The following is a 20,505-nucleotide window of genomic DNA, read 5'->3' on the forward strand; positions in this document are numbered from 1 at the left end:
ACCGTTTTCGGAACGTATTGTTTAATGAGGAACGCAAGAACAGAAACGTTATAATATCGATTCTGCTCGGAGTGAACCGAATGGATTTTTTTTTCGTTTTTAAGCCCTGTTTCTAACAACAACCAGCCATTAAATAAATCATCTCTATAAAGCAAATTCACAAGTCATCACAATTTGATGAAAGATTATTATTTTTTCTCTCTCTGGAAGACTGTTCATTATACGACCAGAAAACGAGTAAACAGAGTCCCTTTTGATTTAATGTTGACTTTAACTCTTCAGACAATCTGTTTTATTTTCAGACCAACAAACACACATAAATATACAGCCTGTTGAGAGAGTTTTTCATATTGTGTTCAAGCTAAAGATGTACTGTATACAACACTATAGTCTACTTTCCCTACAGACTCACAGCAGCACCTGCAAGACATGGTCACACAATCCAGCACAACACACACCACAGCAGAGTGCTTTTGTGTTTGGTCAGTGTGTAGTTGCGTGTGACATTTTGGCCATGAAACAAATGAATCCCTTTCTCAGTCGCCTTTCATCTGGGGTTCAGAAGATTCCCCTGACAACAAGGCTTTCATCTTTTTTTTCTAGCTTAATGGTGAGAAACACACACTAAAAACCCACACTTTATGGGCAAAAACACACGTGTGTGGATCAAAAATGTACACACACACACCCTTCATGTGTCTCCAAAGGCTTACCAGGTTCAGTTTAGTGGTTTCAGCTTTGTGTGGCAATCATACCATCAGAGCATTAAAAAAAAAAAAAAAAAGGACTTTTGGCCAGCTTTTGACCCAATGTACAGTTTGAATTAATGCTAGTTTGTCAGAGCCAGTTTTCAGATTTTAGGCAGTTGGACTTATACTGTATGATGGCCACAAATATTTTCAGCTACAGTCCATGATTCCATCCAGTTGAAATACATTGAAAATAAATATTCTGAGCTGATTTTAGACGCATAACATATTCACATGATAATGTATGATGCTTTACATAAAGGGTTAGTTCAAATATGATAAACGGAAGCTAAAATGTGATTGCTTGACGCAGGAGAACCAATAAGATTTGTTATCACTCGCCATGCGATCACTTTGAGTTTCTTGTTTGAGGTTTGTTCTAATGCATCAAGCTTCTGTTGACAATAATGGACGTGCTCAGTTTTCAAAGTCGGCAAATGTATGATGCCTAATGTTTTAAATCTTCAGATTTGGGAAGTTAAGCCTTAAAGGGTTAGCTCACCCAAAAATGAAAATTAGCCCATTATTTATTTATCCCTAAAGCCATCCTAGGTGTTTATGACTTCCTTCTTTCAGATGAATCCAGTTGGAGTTATGTTAAAAAAAAAATTCTGATTCCTCCAAGCTTTATAAAGGCAATGGGCTCTTCAACAGTCCAAAACATGTCCAATAAAGTGCATCCATCCATAATAAAAAAGTGCATCACACGGCTCCAGGGGGTAAATAAAGGCCTCCTGTAGCAAATTAATGCATTTTGTAAGAAAAATATCCATATTAGCGCAAGCTAAATAAAAGTGATTATTATGTTTTAAACATGAATATTTTTCTTACCAAAACGCATCGATTCACTACAGGAGCCGTGTGAGGCACTTTTTTTTTTTAATGGATGAATGCACTTTATTGGACTTGTTTTGGTCTGTTGAAAAGAATCACCCGCCCATTGCCATTTTAAACCTTGGAAGAGCCAGAACAATTTTTAACATAACTCCTGCATTAGTCTGAAAGAAGGAAGTCATATACTCCCTGACTGTAAGTAAATAATGGGCTAATTTTAACTTTTTGCGTGAACTAATCCTTTAAATCACTTTTTAACACACAAAAAACAGTGAACACACAGTATCATACCTCCATTGGGCTGATGTAGTCATTCATCCCACTGTTGAAGACGTAGATCATGGCATCATACAGCTGGTTATCCCAGCACATCTGCACCACCTGCAAGCAAACAAACAAACAAACATAAGTTTTTAAGCAGACATATGCTGACTTACGCAATACAGATGATGTGTTCGCACATACAGTGCACACCTGTTGTATGTCCAGATTGGTGATGTCCATGTGGACCAGGCATCCCTCCACACTATCCATCATGCCATTTTCCTGGAAATAGCTGAGGAGGTCTCTCATGACGGGAGCAGTCAGACAGCCAATCCGCTCGCTCAGAATGTAAGGCTCCAGACTCTCCAGAAACACACCCCTGGCCACTGAGTTCTCAACCAGTCGAGGGTAGATCTGGTTAAATAGCAAGTCCCTGAGCAAAAGAGAGATTGTTTTAGAAATGAGATGAGTGATCACATTTACCACTGCCCTTCAAAATTTTGCAAAATCCAGTCATTTTAATACGAACCACCATGAACAAGGATTTTCGTGTCAAGGTGGACAAATTCCCTATGTAGTATTGTTGTATTGTTTATTGTTCCTGTGCTCAGACATTCATGGTACAGCATTAGAACAAACGTACTGATAGAACTTTATAGGGAAATGAAAACCTGGACATAGAATTTTTTATACCCCTATTACAGAAGCCGTTTCAGTTACTTCTCTCATAAAAACGCTCCTATAGTGCTCAGTCATTCATTCAGTGCAGTCTGTGAAGCTGTCAAGATATGCCTGCATTGCACTAAATCGCATTACTTTCTAACTTTTACAGATAAGGATGTAACTATAAAATGTGGGTCATGTGCTGGAGAAAACATGTCTTAAATGCTTTAAAAACACACATGTATTAAAACATCTGACAGTAAACAATGTTAAACTATTTGCTTATGAGTTTGTCATGTTTAGGACTCAGAGTACGCAGATACGATTAATCAATCAAATTCATTGTCCATTATTTTCCTTGCCGATTCTTATTGATTAGTTGTTGCATTTGAAATTTTGTTATAAACATCATATATTTTAATATTTAGTGAATTTATGAGCATTTTATACTTATTATTTATTCACCAGTTTAATAAGTAGTTCATTCACAAAAGAGTGAATTGAATAATTGTGCAGACTTGTCTTTTTTCTCAAAGAAAAATCTTTTTTTCAAAGATTTTTGCTTGGAATTAAATAGTGCTGTGATTCATTGCTGAGCTCATTAATTTGGTTCATGTCTTAAAACTCTTAACTCTTTAAAATGCCTACTGACAAAGTGGATGGGAAAAATACTTCCATAACCAAGGTCAATGAGACAGTGGGTGGATATTTTTGCATTCAATGTAAAAACATTGGGCCTGTCCAAATATGCACACTTGCGGTTTTGGCCACAACAGGAAGTGTGTGCACAAGACAGTCCCAGGTCTTAAAGGGGCAGTTCACCCAAAAATTAAAATGACTCAGTGATTTACTCTCCCTCAAGTCATCCTAGGTGTGTATGACTTTCATATTTCAGATAAATTAATTTGAAGTTAAATTAAAAAATGCCCTGGCTCTTCTAAGCTTTAAAACTGCAGTGAATGGTTGTTGAGATTTTGAAGTCCAATAAAGTGCATCCACCCATCATAAAGAGTGCATCATACAACTAGTCTGTCTAGTGCGGAGGTTTGTCACATGCTACTGGCAAGCTCCCTGATCAAAGTACAAACACTGAACAAAGTAGCCTTAAAATGCACATACAAACTACACACACAAACTACACACATCCTAAAACCTATACACATTATAACACATTATTAACAGATTTGAAAACTGACATTTAAAATCTCATTTTCTCATTAATCTGCATCTGTCTATGACTGAATCAATCAATAAAATCTGATTCAAAAACAGCTCAAACATCAAGCAAATTATCATACAATACTAAAATCCAAGCCTTTATAAACAGCAAGATTTTAAAGGCTGCAAGCAAATACCATATACAAAAACAACACTGCTCATTAAATAGATGTGCATTTAAAAACAAACCTACTGTGACAAGAGCTTATCAGATACTCAGCCAGCACCTGATGTGTGACAGAGAAACAAAACTCTACCAAAAAAACAGGAAGTGATGACAGGGATTAAAGTCTCTGTGGAGACAGCATGATAGCAGCTCTAGGAAATGGGACCGTAAAGCCTGTCTACAAAGGCTGTGAATATATATGTATAAAGGAAGGATATTTTAAATGCATAGTATTTTCCTAAATGCAATCTTTTTACCAAATATATCTATTAAAATGAGTAGGATTTAATAGCCTTTTTGTGGAAGTGGAAGTGAAGCAGTCTGTCAAGTTTACGTTATTTAAAATGATTTCCACCATAATAAAAAATTCTATAACAAACACAATTAATGTAACCATTTTAAAGAAAAAAGGACGTTTTATTATAGCTTTTGGAACAAGGGCACCGCCATCTTGCAATACCACTGCGTGTGAGGTCACGAAGTTGGTTTGCTCCGTTGGCAAGTGATCTAATTAAGCATTTCTTTACTTTTTGAACACATGCTTGTTTTAAAATGGAGGAAGATAACCTTGAAAGGACCATTGAGCCCATATAATAAGTGAAATTGCTTATGCATTTAAGCCGATACAGCGGTGGGACTGAGCAGTAATACCGGTACGGGTGGAAAATGTTGTGAACCTGCGGGTTTGGGGTGAAGAGCAGGTCAGTAACAATACGTGTTCATGTGGATACTCGTCAAAACACCCATTCTGACATAATTTTGTGCGTATTTGCTCAAGACAATGCAAAAGAGAACTCAGTTTGGTACTCCCATGCTGTCCGAGCTGTGGCTTTTTGCGTGTGTTTGTGTGCACAGACATGATCTATCACAGCGCGCAAGAATGGCACTGAGTGTCTTTTACACTGTCTTGCGCTTGAATGGCCTAAAACACTTTAATGTTTAAACTGACAAGACTTAAACGTGAGAATAATTAACTTTCTTGAGGAAGCAGCAGCCCGATCATTCAGATATGTGATTAGTTTTAGCATCCTGTTATTAGCAAGTAAGCTAACAAACAAGGCTTAACCCTTGGGGGTCGAAAAACGCGCCGGCGCGGTTTGTAGCAGTTTTTGTGAAAACCCCAAAAAGGAACTTCAGTTACTCCGTCATTTTTGATCGTACAGATAAGAGCAATACATCAATCGAATCTGTAAAGGGTCTACTTTTATTTGTATACACTCATAATAACAACAAAATGTTGCGGTTTTATAAAATGAAGAAAAGACACATGGTGTGCAGTCTGCCGCTTTGGTCTTTGTGATCTTCATTTAGAAATGTGTCACTATAATTAACTAAAACTCTGCGAATACACAGCACAGAGACATGAGAGGTGTGTCTATAAAAAAGCTTAATTACTTTTAAACAAAGTAAGTTTTATCAAAACTAATTTTTCACAAATTTGATCACACCCACAAGATACTTTCACTTTTGATATTATAATCGTCCATGTGAGACATGTATACGCCCACATCACCGTAAACAAAGCAGCGAGACTTCATTGTTAATCTCGGCTACTTGCATCTTGTTTCTGAAAGAGGACACGCTGTGAGGAGTAAGACTTATATTTACCTCAGAGGAAGCCACGCACAGCGTGATCCAGCGAAGGAGTTCATTTACATGAGCAGGTCTTTCTTTTATTACCCTATTGCGTTAGTTGTTATTGTGTTACTGTGACATAACCTGTACACATTTTAGACTTTTAGACTTTTCCCAAACTATAATTCCTGACTACATCAAGTGAAACATTATGAAGTACGTCTCATTTCATTGCATCGAAATGTCTCAAGACCCCAGGATGTTTTTTTTTTAAGTTCTATAAAATGCGATATAAGAGTAAGTGTTTACACTGTAACACTAAATGATAGAGTCCAATAATGTTTAGACAAAAACTGTACTGTGAAATACTCTGTTCGCAAATATATGTAGAATGTTTATGATGTGCTTAACTCTTATAAATAAGTTTCCCAGACATAAAATGTTTTTCTTTTATATAAAACATACAAAGGAGGCTTATTACTATAAAATCATATTTTTCATATCATATAACAATAGGATGTAAAAGTAATATGAGTGCATGTTTAGACCATGTTTATTAGTAATAGCCTGCCCTACTATGTTTTCGAATAGATGTTTAACGTGCTAAACAATAATAATTAGCTTCTCAGATATAAAATGTCCTTTTTTTACGTTAGTACAAATGCGTGAGTCTGTAACTACAACATCATACTACATATATATATATATATATAGGGACATACCCATCTATATACACACACACAGTCATGACTAAAAAATATCGCCACCCTTGCAATTCTGTCAGAAAATGCAACACTTCTAGCAGAAAACTGTTCGAATTGCAAATGTTTTGGTATTCACTTGCTTATTGTTTTTGCTTGCACTGCAACAACACAAAAAAACAGAGAAGAAAAGTCAAAACTTGATAAAATTTCACACAGAACTCAAAAATGGACTAGACAAAATTATTGGCATCTTGTCAAAATTGTAAGATATAGTTGCTTTTCAAGCATGTGATGCTCCTGTAATTTGTATTTAGACACACCTGTGGCAAGTAACAAGTGTGGGCAATATAGTAATCACACTTGCAACCAGTTAAAATGGAGAACAGTTCACTCACCCTTTGTGTTGTGTCACACTGAGCCGTAAAGAGTTGTCTGTGGATTGTGGAAAATGATTGTGGAAAAAATGATTGTGGAAAAACATGGACAATCTCAAGGCTACAAGTCCATCTCCAGAGATCTTAATGTTCCTGTGTCCACTGTGCACAATGAATGAAAAGGGACACTAAGTTAGGAGACCCAGGAGGACACCACTGCATAAAAAAGCAAGCCTGGGGTTTGCCAAAACCACAATTCTTCTGGGAGAATGTACTGTGGACAGATGAGCCAAAAGTAGAGCTTTTTGGTAAAGGACATCATGGCACTGTTTACAGAAAAAGAAATGAAGCCTTGAAAGAAAAGAACACTGTCCCTACAGTCAAACATGGTGGAGGTTCAAAGATGTTTTGGGGTTGCTTTGCTGCTTCTGGCACTGGATGCCTTGACTGTGTTAACGGTATTATGAAATCTGACGATTACCAAAGAATTTTGCAACGTAGTGGCCAGTGTCAGAAAGCTGCATCTCCACCAGAGGTCATGGGTCTTCCAGCAGGACAATGACCCGAAACACACTTCAAAAAGCACTCAGAAATGGTCAAAAACAAAGCGCTGGAGAGTTCTGAAATGGCCAGCAATGAGTCTAGATCTGAATCCTATAGAACACCTGTGGAGACACTTCAAAACAGCAGTAGGGAGAAGGCATACTTCAAATCTGAATGACCTGGAGCAGTTTGCAAAAGAAGAGTGGTCCAAAATTCCAGTAGAGAGGAAACTCATTCATGGTTACAGGAAATGATTGATTTCAGTTATTTTTTTCCAAAGGGGGTGCTACCAAATATTAAGTTAAGGGTGCCAATACTTTTGTTTATTTGTTATAAATAAACATGTTTGTTATTTTCCAGAATGGTGCTACGCTGATGCGGAGGAGATGAATTGTTGAATAAAATCGTTATTTTTTTTTCCTTTGCTTATAAAAAGTATTCTTGTCATTTCCTAAAATTCTGATTGAACCACTGATGTCTTTCATACTTTTTTGGGTCTTGACAGTGGTATTTACCTGGCAGTCAATGGGACAGTCAAACCTTTCTGTTTTCATCCAAAATATCTTAAATTGTGTTCCGAAGATGAACAAAGCTTTTTTGGGTTTGGAACAACATGGGGAAAAGTGATTAATGGCAAATTTTCATTTTGGGGTGGAGTAACCCTTTAAGCTGAGTACGTTTTCTGTAAAGATAACAGGCTTGTACTAATAGTGGAATCTTTATTTGCAAAGGCAGCACTGGTATTGCCGCAGCATGAGATCTCCGCCCTCTTCTCCAGGAGCACCAACTTATTTGCATTTAAAGGGACAGACACAAAAACTTTCCGTTTTGGCTCATACCCTAAAAGTGGCGATTTTAACATGGTATACAATTATCTGTAGGGTATTTTGAACTAAAACTTCACATACACAATCTGGGGACATCAGAGACTTATTTTAAATTTTGTAAAAAGGAGCATAATAGGTCCCCTTTAATTTACTTTACTTACTAAATAACTTTCAGAACTCAAATCTTCTTCCCTAGCAAATGAAAAGCTACAAAGTGTGCTAAGAGACTAGATGGCAGAAAAGAAAAACAATAACTTTCTGACATATTTTTAGATGTCAAAATAGGAAACGCATCAATTATAGATTACGAAGCCACACTCAATCTCTGACAAGCGCTCTGACAGCCTCTTGTACTGTAGCTATGGTAACACAGACATCAGATGTTGCTTTTCACATGTACAGAACTTTTATTCAGAACTAGGATTGCCATACTCAATGTGGCAAAATAAGACAATTCCCACTTCTCCAACACTTTCCATTCTGAGCCACAGGTTTCATCACTAAGAAAAAAAGACATTCATCACAGGACAAATTTAGTGAAATTCTGTACATGTAAACACTACTGATGTCTGTAAACGTGGTCACTTGGTCCATCCAGTTACAATGAGGTCATAAAGAGAAAACAGGCCAAGTGCTATTATTGCTAATCAATGCATATTATATTGAAATGTCAGAAAATGTTTTTTCACATTATACTTAACCCTTGGTTTGTCTTTATTTTTGGGTGTTTTCTGCTGGTTTGTGAAAAACAGGATGCCTTTAATGATACCATTGTGGACATCAAAGCCATTCAGCATTATTATTCATCTCATTCTGTTCCTCACCTTACTTCTTTCACAGAGAAAACAGAAAGAGCCCAACAGAGAGAATGTTAAATAATGTGTGTCAAATAAAAAAGAACAGAGAGAATAAAGAACCAAGGAGAGGGAGAGGACGAGAGAAAGGTGGAATGAGAGATTAGTCTTTGAATCCACTCCGTTTGTAAATCAGTATATCGTAAATGTGAATTTGGCATTAGCAAGGGTCTTGATCCATCAAACAGCAGGAGTCTTTTCACTCATTTCCCTTACAAGGTTGGGCATTATATGTAGCTGTAAAACACATAGTAACATGACCAATATTACAAAATTGTCCAGAATTGCAAGTGTTAGCATGTGTGTTCAATACCTGTGTTGAAAATATCTGGCTTTTAAAGGAGAAGTTCACTTCCAGAACAAAAATGTACAGATAATTTACTCACCCCCTTTTCATCCAAGATGTTAGTGTTGTTCTTTCATCAGTCATGAAGAAATTAAGTTTCTTGAGGAAAACATTCCAGAATTTTCCTCCATATTGTGGACTTCTATGGTGCCTGGAAGTTTGAACTTCCAAAATGCAGTTTAAATGCAGCTTCAAACGGCTCTAAACGATCCCAGCTGAGGAAGAAGGGTCTTATCTAGCGAAACACTCGGTTATTTTCCAAAAAATGTTCAATTTATATACCTTTTAACCTCAAACGCTCATCTTGTCTATTCTCTGCGATGTGCATGCGAACTCTGCGCAATCCAGGTCAATACGGTTAGTGTAGGTTGAAAAAATTGATCTCATTTTCTCCTCCAACTTCAAAACTGTCCTACATTTCTGCAGAAGTACCAACCCAGTGAACATGCAAAAAAGATCAAATGCCCTTTCCAAATAAAAAGGTAAAACAGCGACGTAGGATGATATGATTTTTAAGTTGAAGGAGAAAATGAGATGGGAGTTTTTTTAACCTACCCAAACTGTACTGAACCAGATTATACAGAGTACACATGTGCATCACAGAGAATAGACAAGACAAGAGTTTGACGTTAAAAGCATATAAATTGTACTTTTTTTTTTTTTTTAGAAAATAACTGATCGTTTCGCTAGGTAAGACCCTTCTTCCCTTCCCTTTACAGCCCTTTGAAGCTGCATTTAAACTGTATTTTGGAAGATCAAATTGGCGGTCACCATAGAAGTCCACTACACTGTAAAAAATAAACACAAGTTGTTGAGTCAGCTGTCTTAAAATGTTAAGTTCAGTCAACTAAAATAAGTTTAGTCAACTTGAAATGTTAAAGTGTACTAAGTAACAACTTAGATATTTGTGTTTGCTAAACTTAACAGATGGGTAAGTAACCCAGCTGCCTTAAAATTTTAAGTTGATTTAACTCAAATATCTAAGTTGTCACTTAGTATAATTTAACATTTCAAGTTGAATAAACTTTTTTTTGAGTTGACTGAACTCAAAATTTTAAGGCAGCCAGGTAACAAATTATTTTTAGTTGACTCAACAAATTGTTTTTTACAGTGTATATGGAGAAACATAATTTCTTATCAACTGAAGAAAGACAGACACAAACAACTGGGATAACAAGGGGGTGAGTACATTATCTGTAAATTTGAGCGCTAGGACTGTGTGAACTTTGTTTGAGTCTATTCTTTTTACTTTGTACCTCGGCTAGCCTAAATGTGCTAAAACAGAACTTGATTCAATGTAAATAATTTATACTGTGCATACATTGTTTTGGCATAAAGATCTAGACATCTGTTTAAAATCTGACTGAGAAATCATCATTTGATGTAAAAGGTTAGTTCACTCAAAAAATAATACAAAATAATATATATATATATATATATATATATATATATATAATACACACACACACACACACATATACATATACATATATATATATATATATATATATATATATACACACACATATACATATATATATATATATATATACATATATACATACATATATATATATACACACATACATATTATATATATATATATATATATATATATATATATATATATATATATATACACTACCGTTCAAAAGTTTGGGGTCAGTAAGACTTGTAATAGTCCTTAAAGAAGTCTCTTATGCTCATCAAGGCTGCATTTATTTGATTAAAAATATAGAAAAAAACAGTAATATTGCAAAATGTTACAATATAAATATAAAATAATGTTGTTTTATTTTAACATACTTTAAAATAGAATTTATTCCTGTGATGAAAAGCTGAATTTTTATCAGCTGTTACTCCAGTCTTAAGTGTCACATGATCCTTCAGAAATCATTCTAATATGCGGATTTATTATTAGAATGATCAATGTTGGATAATATCAACAGTTGTGCTGGCAAATATTTTTTGGAACCTGTGATTTTTTTTTCAGGATTCTTTCATGACTAACAAGTTTAAAAAGTACAGTGTTTATTCAAAATATAAATATTTTATAACAATGTAAATTATTTATTATTAACTTTTAATAAACTTTTAATTATTAACTTAATACATCCTTGGTGAATAAAAGTATTAATTTCTTAAAAAAAAAAAAAAAGAAAAAAAAGAAACAATAAAAATGTACTGACCCCAAACTTTTGAACGGTAGTGTATATATATATATATATATATGTGTGTGTGTGTGTGTGTGTGTCATTTATTACTGACCCTCATGTCACTGCTACGCAGGGTCAGAAAGCTCTCGGATTTCATCAAAAATATCTTAATTTGTGTTCCGATTTACATGAGAGTGAGTAATTAAATACAGAAATTTAATTTTTGGGTGAACTGTCCCTTTAAGTGGATTATATTATATTATATTATATTATATTATATTATATTATATTATATTATATTATATTATATCATAGTCACGGTAGGTCCAAGGAAGATGAAGGTAATCCACATAAACCCTTTTAATTAGAATCCACACGATACACGAAAGTAATATTCCAGGTTAAACAAACACATTTGACACTAAACAATAACCGACAGTAAATTGAACAGAAAGGAGATTTAAAATAGGGTAGCTAATGAGGGCAAAAGAGGTGACGGGAGTTAACTAATAATAACTAATGAGAACAAGAATATAACCAAATAAGGACAAACAGGAACTGGAAGAAACCAACACAAAGGTCTAAACCAATACAGAAGACTATGTGAAACAAAACACAACAAAAGAGTTCATAACTGTGACAATTATATTATATTATATTATATTATATTATCCATATTTTTATTTGATCTTTATACATATACATATATATATATATATATACACACATATATACACACATATATACACGCTGCACTACACACACTGTCCTCCAAAAGTTTGGAAATGCCCTAGAAAAGTGGGGTATTGGACAATATTGGCATGAATCCCTTTTAATTTGTGATAATTTTGCACTGATAATTTTCGATTGATCAAAATATCCAATATCTGCATAATCTGGGCCTAAATTCATTGTATTCTAAATTTAATTGGCAATCAATTGTTGAAGCTATTAAGGTGTGCTGACCAAAAAATCTTTTAAAAACCTGGGCCAAGTTTAAAGCAGTAACCAGGCATCACAGCTGGCAAAGGAACATGTCTGACTTTGAAATGTATATATTGCCATTATTATGTAATCAAAATGAAAATTATTATTGCTGGTCTTCAATGATAATGTCAAGTTACTTTAATGTATTTGCACCAAAACATGATAATGATTTATGCAGATATCGTCCAAAACCACACTTTGCCAGGGGTGTTTCCAAACTTTTGGAGGGCAGTGTATATATATATATATATATATATATATAAAAAAAAACTTTAAAAAAAAAAAACTTTAAAATAAGCATTATAGGATTAAGAATTTAAAATATCCACATATACACATTAACATTGCAGTCTTTTTAAATGCATTTAAGTTTCACATTTTACAAAGAGTGAAACTTTACTTGAATTTCTAATTAAAGCCACCAATAATTGTATAGTCTTTACTTGATGTAAAATTAATTGGCATTTTCTAATTTTCCTAATAATTCTAATTTTTCAAGTAAATCCTACTTCACATTAGTTATTTATTTTTCAGTTCAGCTACACACTTAAGTCCATACTTTTTTAAACCTTTTTTAATTACTATTATTTGTACACTGAAATTTACAACACTTGAAAAGATTGTTCATTGTTTTTTTAATTCATAAAACCTAGTTTAATCTAATTAATAATATTTAATTAGTTACAAATCACTTACAATTTTTCCAGGTTTATTACCATGGCAGCCCTGAACTGAACCACTGCAGATCCACCCAAAGAGATGGTGTTTTGCTCAAGAGGATCACAGTTTGTCCCAGAATGACAGAACACATTTCCCTGAAGGGCATGGGTCTTTGAGAGCCCCAAAATACATACACACATCAATGTCAACACACGCAGACACACATTCACAGAATTATGTTGAGAGACTCTGGCATTCTGTGAACAGCAGGGCTCTTTAAACACAACAACATCAGTGAATGCACCTACTCACTGTAACCATTGACACAATGTGTCACAGCTGTCAGTATGTCTCACATCTAGAGACACAGCACCATTAATCTCATCTTTAGCTCAAACATGAGTCAACGGTGTAAATGAGGACAAAAGCAGAAACCATCCAACATGCACATAAGTGAGACATTTCATTGCATAGCCTTTGTCCGTCAATGACAATAATGGTGTCCAAGACAGTAAAAAAGAGATATCAATTAAAAAATCTAGTTTAAAAACACATGTCCCAAGCTCTAAGAAATATAATCTTTGTGTTCAGTTGGTTTTTATATATTTTTTAAGGAGAAAAAAAAGTGGTATCATCAAATATAATGAATTTCTGAGTCAATAATATCGGTACATTTTCCTAGGGTTATTCATTTAATGTGAACGATATGTGTCTTTTCATAAATAGGTTTGGGACTAACAAGGGGACTTATTATGGACTAACGAGGTCTTCTTGTCACACAAAAACAAAATGGCTATATATAGGTTGGTTTAACAACATTTCGGCCAAGACAAAATACACCGTATAGTAACAGCTACGATATAAATCACGTTCACACTGGACACCACAGCTAATCACAACCTTAGGTACCCTATTCATTCAGTGAATTTGCAAAATAAAATGCAACCAAATACACCATGTTGTTAATACACACCACCGGTCAAAAGTTTTTGAACAGCAAGATTTTAATGTTTTTAAAGAAGTCTCTTTTGCTCACCAAGCCTACAATTTAAAATAACTGTATTCCATTGGAATATATATTAAAATGTAATTTATTCCTGTGGTTTTTTAGCATTTTAGAATTTTTAGCATTATTACACCAGTTAGATGGAAAAAAAAAACATTAAAAACCTTACTGTCCAAAAACTTTTGACTGGTAGTGCACATTTACTGAAATTTTGGTTAATTAAAAAAAAAAATAAATAAAACTTCTTCATGCAGATAAAGGGTTCATTACTACTACTACTAGAAAAAAATATTTTGATATGTGACACATGACAAAAATTAACTGTTTGTGCATTTAAATTTACAGTGCCCTCCACTAATATTGGCACCCTTGGTAAATATGAGCGAAGGTGGCTGTGAAAATAAATCTGTATTGTTTATCCTTTTAATCTTTCATTCCAAAAATTCACAAAATTCCAACCTATCATTGAAGCAAAACAATGGAAAGCAGGGGGGAAATCTCATTATGAAATAAATGTTTTTCTCTAGTTCATGTTGACCACAATTACTGGCACCCAATTATTGTAACGTCCTTTATTCAAGATAACAGCTCTGAGTTTTCTCCTTTATTGCCTGAAGAGTTTGGAGAACACCTGACATAAGATTAGAGACCATTCCTTCATACAGAAACTCTTCAGATCCTTCAGTTTCTCAGCTCCATGCTGGTGCTTTTTCTCTTCAGTTCACCTCACGCATTTTCTATAGGGTTCAGGCCAGGCAACTGGGACGGCAATGGCAGAAGCTTCATTTTATGCTCAGTGACACATTTTTGTGTTGATTTTGATGTTTGATTTGGATCACTGTCCTGATGGAGGATCCAACCACAGCTCATTATAGAACTTCTAACAGATGCAGTCAGACTTAGATTTTTTTATCTGTTGGTATTTGCTAGAATCCATGATGCCATGTATCTGAACAAGATGTCCAGGACCTCTGGCAGGAAAATAAGACCACAAAATTAAAGATCCAGCAGTATATTTAAGTGTGGGCATGGGGTACTTTCTGTACCAAAACCATCTGGTGGGTTTGCTGCCAGAAAGCTCTTTTTTTAGTTTCATCTGACCACAGAAACCAGTCCCATTTGAAATTTAAGTCGTGTCTGACAACTAAATACGCTGGAGTTTGTTTTAGGATGAGCAAGGAGGATTTTTCTTAAAACCCTCCTGAACACCATGTGGTGGTGAAGGGGCTGTTTGAATTTTTTTTTTTAGTCTTTTGACCCCAAGACTCAATTAATCTCTGCAATTCTCCTGCTGTGATACTTGGAGAGTCTTTGGACACTTAAACTCTCCTCCTCACCATGCATTAGGACGATATAGACACACATCTTTTTCCAGTTAGATTTGTAACATCTTTAGTTGATTGAAATTCTTAATTATTGCCCTGATGGTGGAAATGGGACTTTTCAATGCTTTGGCTTATTTCTTACAGCCACTTTCTATTTTGTGAAGCTCAACAATCTTGTTCTGTACATCAGAACTATATTATTTAGTTTTATTCCTTGTGATGGATGATTAAGGGAATTTGGCCTTTGTGCTCCTCATATTTATATTCCTGTGAAACAGGAAGTCATGGCTGGACAGTATCACACTCCTAGCCATTCTAGTGTCCTAAATAAATGCAAATATGAATGGGAATATACTTCAGAGATATTTTACTCATTATAATTTCTAAGGGTGGCAATAATTGTGCCCACCATGTGGGCAAATATTTATTTCATAATGTAAGTTTCCCCCCAATTTTAATTGTTTTGCTTCAATGAAAGGTTAGCATTTTGTGAATTTTTTGAATGTAAGATCAAAAAGATAAACAAACCAGATTTATTTTCATAGCCGTCTTTGCTCATATTTACCAAGGGTGCCAATATTAGTGGAGGGCACTGTATATTGTGGTATATTTAAAAAGCAATTGTGGTATTTCTTTATATCTTTCATAATTCTTTATTTTTTTATTTCTGTATTTGCTGTAAACATTACAATTCAGTTTGTAAATAAATTGATGCATAAATAAATGGGTCACAATTTATCTGGGAACAAGGAATAGTGGGGGGGGAGGGGCTTATATTAACATTTTTATATTTACAAAAGATGTACAACATTAAACTGGCAGATTATTTCCACCAGGGGTACATCAACATAGGAGGGCTTTCAAATATTGTCTTGAACTAAGGTCGCCTTAAGTCCTATTAAGACGGGACTAGTTTTCCAGGGGGTCATTAGAGAAATCTGTGTTTCACAGACCTACTTTGCGATTTTAATCCCATCCAAATCTGCCAAGTCTGTGTTTTCTCAAACATAATAATTCTAGAGCAAACCTACCCTACTGTTTTTCAGCATACTCAGTGATCCTCTCAGAGTTGGGAACTGTACTAATTTTTACTGTACTAATTTTGACATTTAGGCAATTTAGAAAATACAGTTTTATTAAATCTATAGAATTTAAGTAATTTTAAGATAAAACAACACAGTCATAATCTGATCCTTTAAATTGACCTAAATTAAACTTATGTTATTGCAAGCCAAATACAATGAAGTGGGTGTTTTGCAAGAATGTGGAGACAGTTCGATTAATTGCGATTAATCGCATACAAAATAAAAGTTTGAGTTTGCCTAATATATGTGTGTATACTGTGTGTAATTATTATGTAAATACACACAAATTAATGCATATATTTAAAGGGGTCATCGGATGCCCATTTTCCACAAGTTAATATGATTCTTTAGGGTCTTAATGAAAAGTCTCTAATATACTTTGATTAAAAATTCTCAATGGTTTTGTAAAACAACACCCTTTTTACCTTGTCAAAATGAGCTCTGAAAAAATTATCCCATTCTGAAGGGATTGTAGAGTGACCTGCTGCTCTAAGAGACTGTTTACTTCAGCCGTGAAACTTGCTAACTAGTACGTTATTAGGAAAGGTGATTGCAGAAATTCATAAAAAAAACCCTTATACTCAACTTCTGCTGTAAGTGAAGCTGGATCACGAATGATTCGTGCGAACATAGACGCATTTATGTTACTGTTAGATGTGATCTCTGCAATGCCCAGATGTACAAAATAGACCCTTCCTTCTCTGTAATAAACATGGAGATATTAGGTTAGGAGACATTAGGATGGTGAGAACTACTCAAATGCTGTTTAGAAAATTAGTCCTGTCAGAATAGGGCTTTCGAGTCAAAAAGGCTGTGAACTGATGGAAATTAAACCAATTAATCAAGATTAGGTTTAATAGGAGTATATTATTAAAATGTAAAATCCATTTCATTTACTTCTACAGTAGTTTTCTATACCTGATGGATAACACTAACTGCTGCTTACAGCTATTCTTGCTTAAATGTTTTCAGTTGGATTACCACAGAGTGTCTGGTCATGTACAACATAATAACAAGCAATGACAGGAGTGTATGATGATGACAAGAGAGGAGAGGCAGAGAAGAGTGGAGGTTGAAAGTGTGAGGCAGGTCTGATAAAGGCAGCTGCTAACCTTTACTGGCACTGATAATACAACAAGAAACAAAATTACACAGGCAGGAAATTGGCTTGTCGCAGGAACAGAAAATAATGGTCTGATAATATGAGGAGACAGATGAGGGGCGTTTTGTCTACTGCTCATTCTGGAAAATAAATGACAGTTTGACATAGAATTTTTTAAATATAATATTCCATAAAAATATAAAGCTTTATAAAATATCAAGCAGTCAAGCTAAATTTTTCCCAAACTTAGAATGTGTATTTATTGTTGAAGTTTATGATACACATTTGCAGACCTCTGAATTATTTGTATAATTGTGGATGAGCACAGGACAGAAGCTTTGCAAGGTCTGATGTACTGCTTTTTAAAGTGGCACGTTTTTATTGCAGACCTGCTGCCGGTGGCTCTGCAGGTTAACCTGGTTTCATTTTGGTCGCATATGTTTTGCCTATACAGCACTGCTTTTCAGAGTTAAGAGACGCAAGCAAATTTTTTACATTATCCACCACTGCCATCACTTATCTGCCTCACTGCACACTTTACATTTAGGTTTACAAGTATGCATTTGGCAGACACTCACTTTTATTAAAAGCAACCTGCGTCACATTTCAAGGTGCCTCCTTTTTTTTTTTTTTTAAATCAGTTTATTCATTCCCTGAGAGTTACATAACATACATAATAGAAATATCATCAAATAATTAAAAAAAAAAGGATTGCTGCTGATGATGTTGCTCTATTTAAAAATGTTGGTACCTTATTATTTTTTAGTACCAGTATACCAGTAAGTGCAGGACTTTTAAAGGGGTCATCGGATGCCCATTTTCCCAGTTTATATGATTCTTTAGGGTCTTAATGAAAAGTCTATAATATACTTTGGTTAAAAATTCTCAATGGTTGTGTAAAACAACACCCTTTTTACCTTGCCAAAATTAGCTCTGCAAAATTCATCCTGTTCTGGTCGCGGTTGCTTTAAATGTTAATTAGCTCTGCTTGGCCCGCCCCTCTCTTCTCTCTGTGGAATGACAAGCCTGTTTACTTCAGCTGCATTTAGCCGCTAAACTTGCTAACTAGCACATTATTAGAAAAGGCGATCGCAAAGATTCATAAAAACCCTTATACTCACTTCTGCCGTAAGGGAAGCTGTAATTTGCAAACATAGACGGATATATGTAGATCGGGAGGCGCATTCCATTCACAAACAAATGTAATCCATTCACATTCACAAACAAACGTAATCTTCAGCGGCTCAGATGTCGGGAGTAAATGACGATCACTATGTTCATTATCACATCCAGCAACACAACACTTCAGTCGCTCAATCTGAGATATTCTTGTCTAATTTACATCCCTGCTCCAGCATCAAAACAATGGAGGTCTGAATGTTACAGCTGATCGTGGGAGCGGCCTCTGTGGGTGTGACGCCACAACGACAGGCATCTGAGAATGGCTCAATTTGAAAAAGGGAATATTATGTTTACAGATTAATTAAAAACCACTGCATGGATTTTTATCATTATAGGGTAGATGTGTACATACACTGCCAACACACATTAATGTTCAAACAACATGTAAAAGTGAACTTTGCATCCGATGACCTCTTTAAATGTCATAAAACCCTCTATTTTGTGGTGCTCACCACAGTTTTGAAAAAAATCTTTAAAAAGTGGGTGTGGTAAGCTACAGCAAAGGTTCCCACAAATGCACACTGCAATTCACCATTTCACACAACAAAATGCACAAATAAATTACAAAACTTTTAAAAGCTCACAACACAATTACACAAGCACACATACTTCCTGTGACAACTATAAAGAAAAATTTTGAAATATCTTTATAATTTAAAATAACTGCTTTCTATTTTTATATAATTTAAAAAGTATTTTATTCATGTGATTTCAAAGCTGAATTTTAGCATCATTACTTCAGTCACATGATCCTTCAGAAATCAATCTAATATTCTGATTTGCTGCTCAAAAACATTTATTATTATTATTATATTGAACACATCTGAGTAGAATTTTTTCAGGTTTCTTTGATGAATAGAAAGCTCAGAAGAACAGCATTTATCTGAAACTGAAATCTTCTGTAACATTCTAAAAGTCTTAATCACCACTTTTGATCAATTTAAAGCATCCTTGCTAAATAAAAGTATTTTATAATATACTTATATACAGTATATTTTAAAAGTATTTTTAAAATATACTGACTCCAAGCTTTTGAATGGAATAGTGTATAATGTTACAAAAGCTTGTGAATAGATTCAAATACAAAGCAATTATTTTAAATAGTCAAATAAATACAGGCTTCACTGTAAAAAAATAAAAAAAACACAATTTGTTGAGTCAGCTTAAAATAATTTGTTACCCTGCTGCCTTAAAATTTTAAGTTGAGTCAACTCAAAGAAGTTTAGTCAACTTGAAATGTTAAGTTGTACTAAGTAACAACTTAGATATTTGCGTTTGCTAAACTTAAAAGATGGGTAAGTAACCCAGCTGCCTTAAAATTTTAAGTTGATTCAACTCAAATATCTAAGTTGTCACTTAGTATAATTTAACGATTCAAGCTAAATAAACTTTTTTTGAGTTGACTGAACTTAAAATTTTAAAGCAGCCAGGTTACAAATTATTTTAAACTGACTCAACAAATTGTTTTTTACAGTGTTGGTGAACAGAAGATGATTCTTTAAAATAAAATAAATTAAAAAAAAAAAACAAATAATCAAAAACTTTTGACTGGTAGTGTACATTCCACATTGCCACAAGAAACAAGAAAATCAAGAGCCATATCACATAAACTATTAAGACCAGCTACAGAAATATCAGCATCAGGTAAGATTACTCATCTTCATTTCTGCACTTAATTACATAATGTTTTAACTGCATATGAACCATTACAAAAATTAAACTGCTTGGTAATCCAAATATCATATGACAATAACACAAAGCATTTAGGCATGTAGACATGTTCAGGATGATCTGCTGAAGTTCAAACTATGGATCAGAATGGGGATGAAAAGTGATTTTGAATGTGGCATGGCTGTTGGTGCCAGAGGGGCTGTTCTGAGTATTT

The 20,505-nt window shown here is 34.4% G+C and overlaps 1 protein-coding gene across 3 annotated transcripts in view; it reads right to left on the reverse strand.

Annotated features, from left to right (window-relative positions):
- The window catches only part of vps8 (VPS8 subunit of CORVET complex), a 153,946-nt gene that overhangs the window by 96,712 nt on the left and 36,729 nt on the right, over nucleotides 1-20,505 (reverse strand). For 2 of the 3 annotated variants that reach the window (XM_051106339.1, XM_051106356.1), the window contains exons 21-22: nucleotides 2,049-2,280; nucleotides 1,875-1,964 (exon numbers count right to left, since the gene is read on the reverse strand). In XM_051106339.1, the coding sequence (XP_050962296.1) occupies nucleotides 1,875-1,964; nucleotides 2,049-2,280 (322 nt within the window). The remainder of the gene's footprint in view (nucleotides 1-1,874; nucleotides 1,965-2,048; nucleotides 2,281-20,505) is intronic. The other variant, XM_051106347.1, reaches the window with a different exon arrangement.

Source organism: Labeo rohita, chromosome 1, assembly GCF_022985175.1.
Source record: "Labeo rohita strain BAU-BD-2019 chromosome 1, IGBB_LRoh.1.0, whole genome shotgun sequence".
Classification (NCBI taxonomy): domain Eukaryota; kingdom Metazoa; phylum Chordata; class Actinopteri; order Cypriniformes; family Cyprinidae; genus Labeo; species Labeo rohita.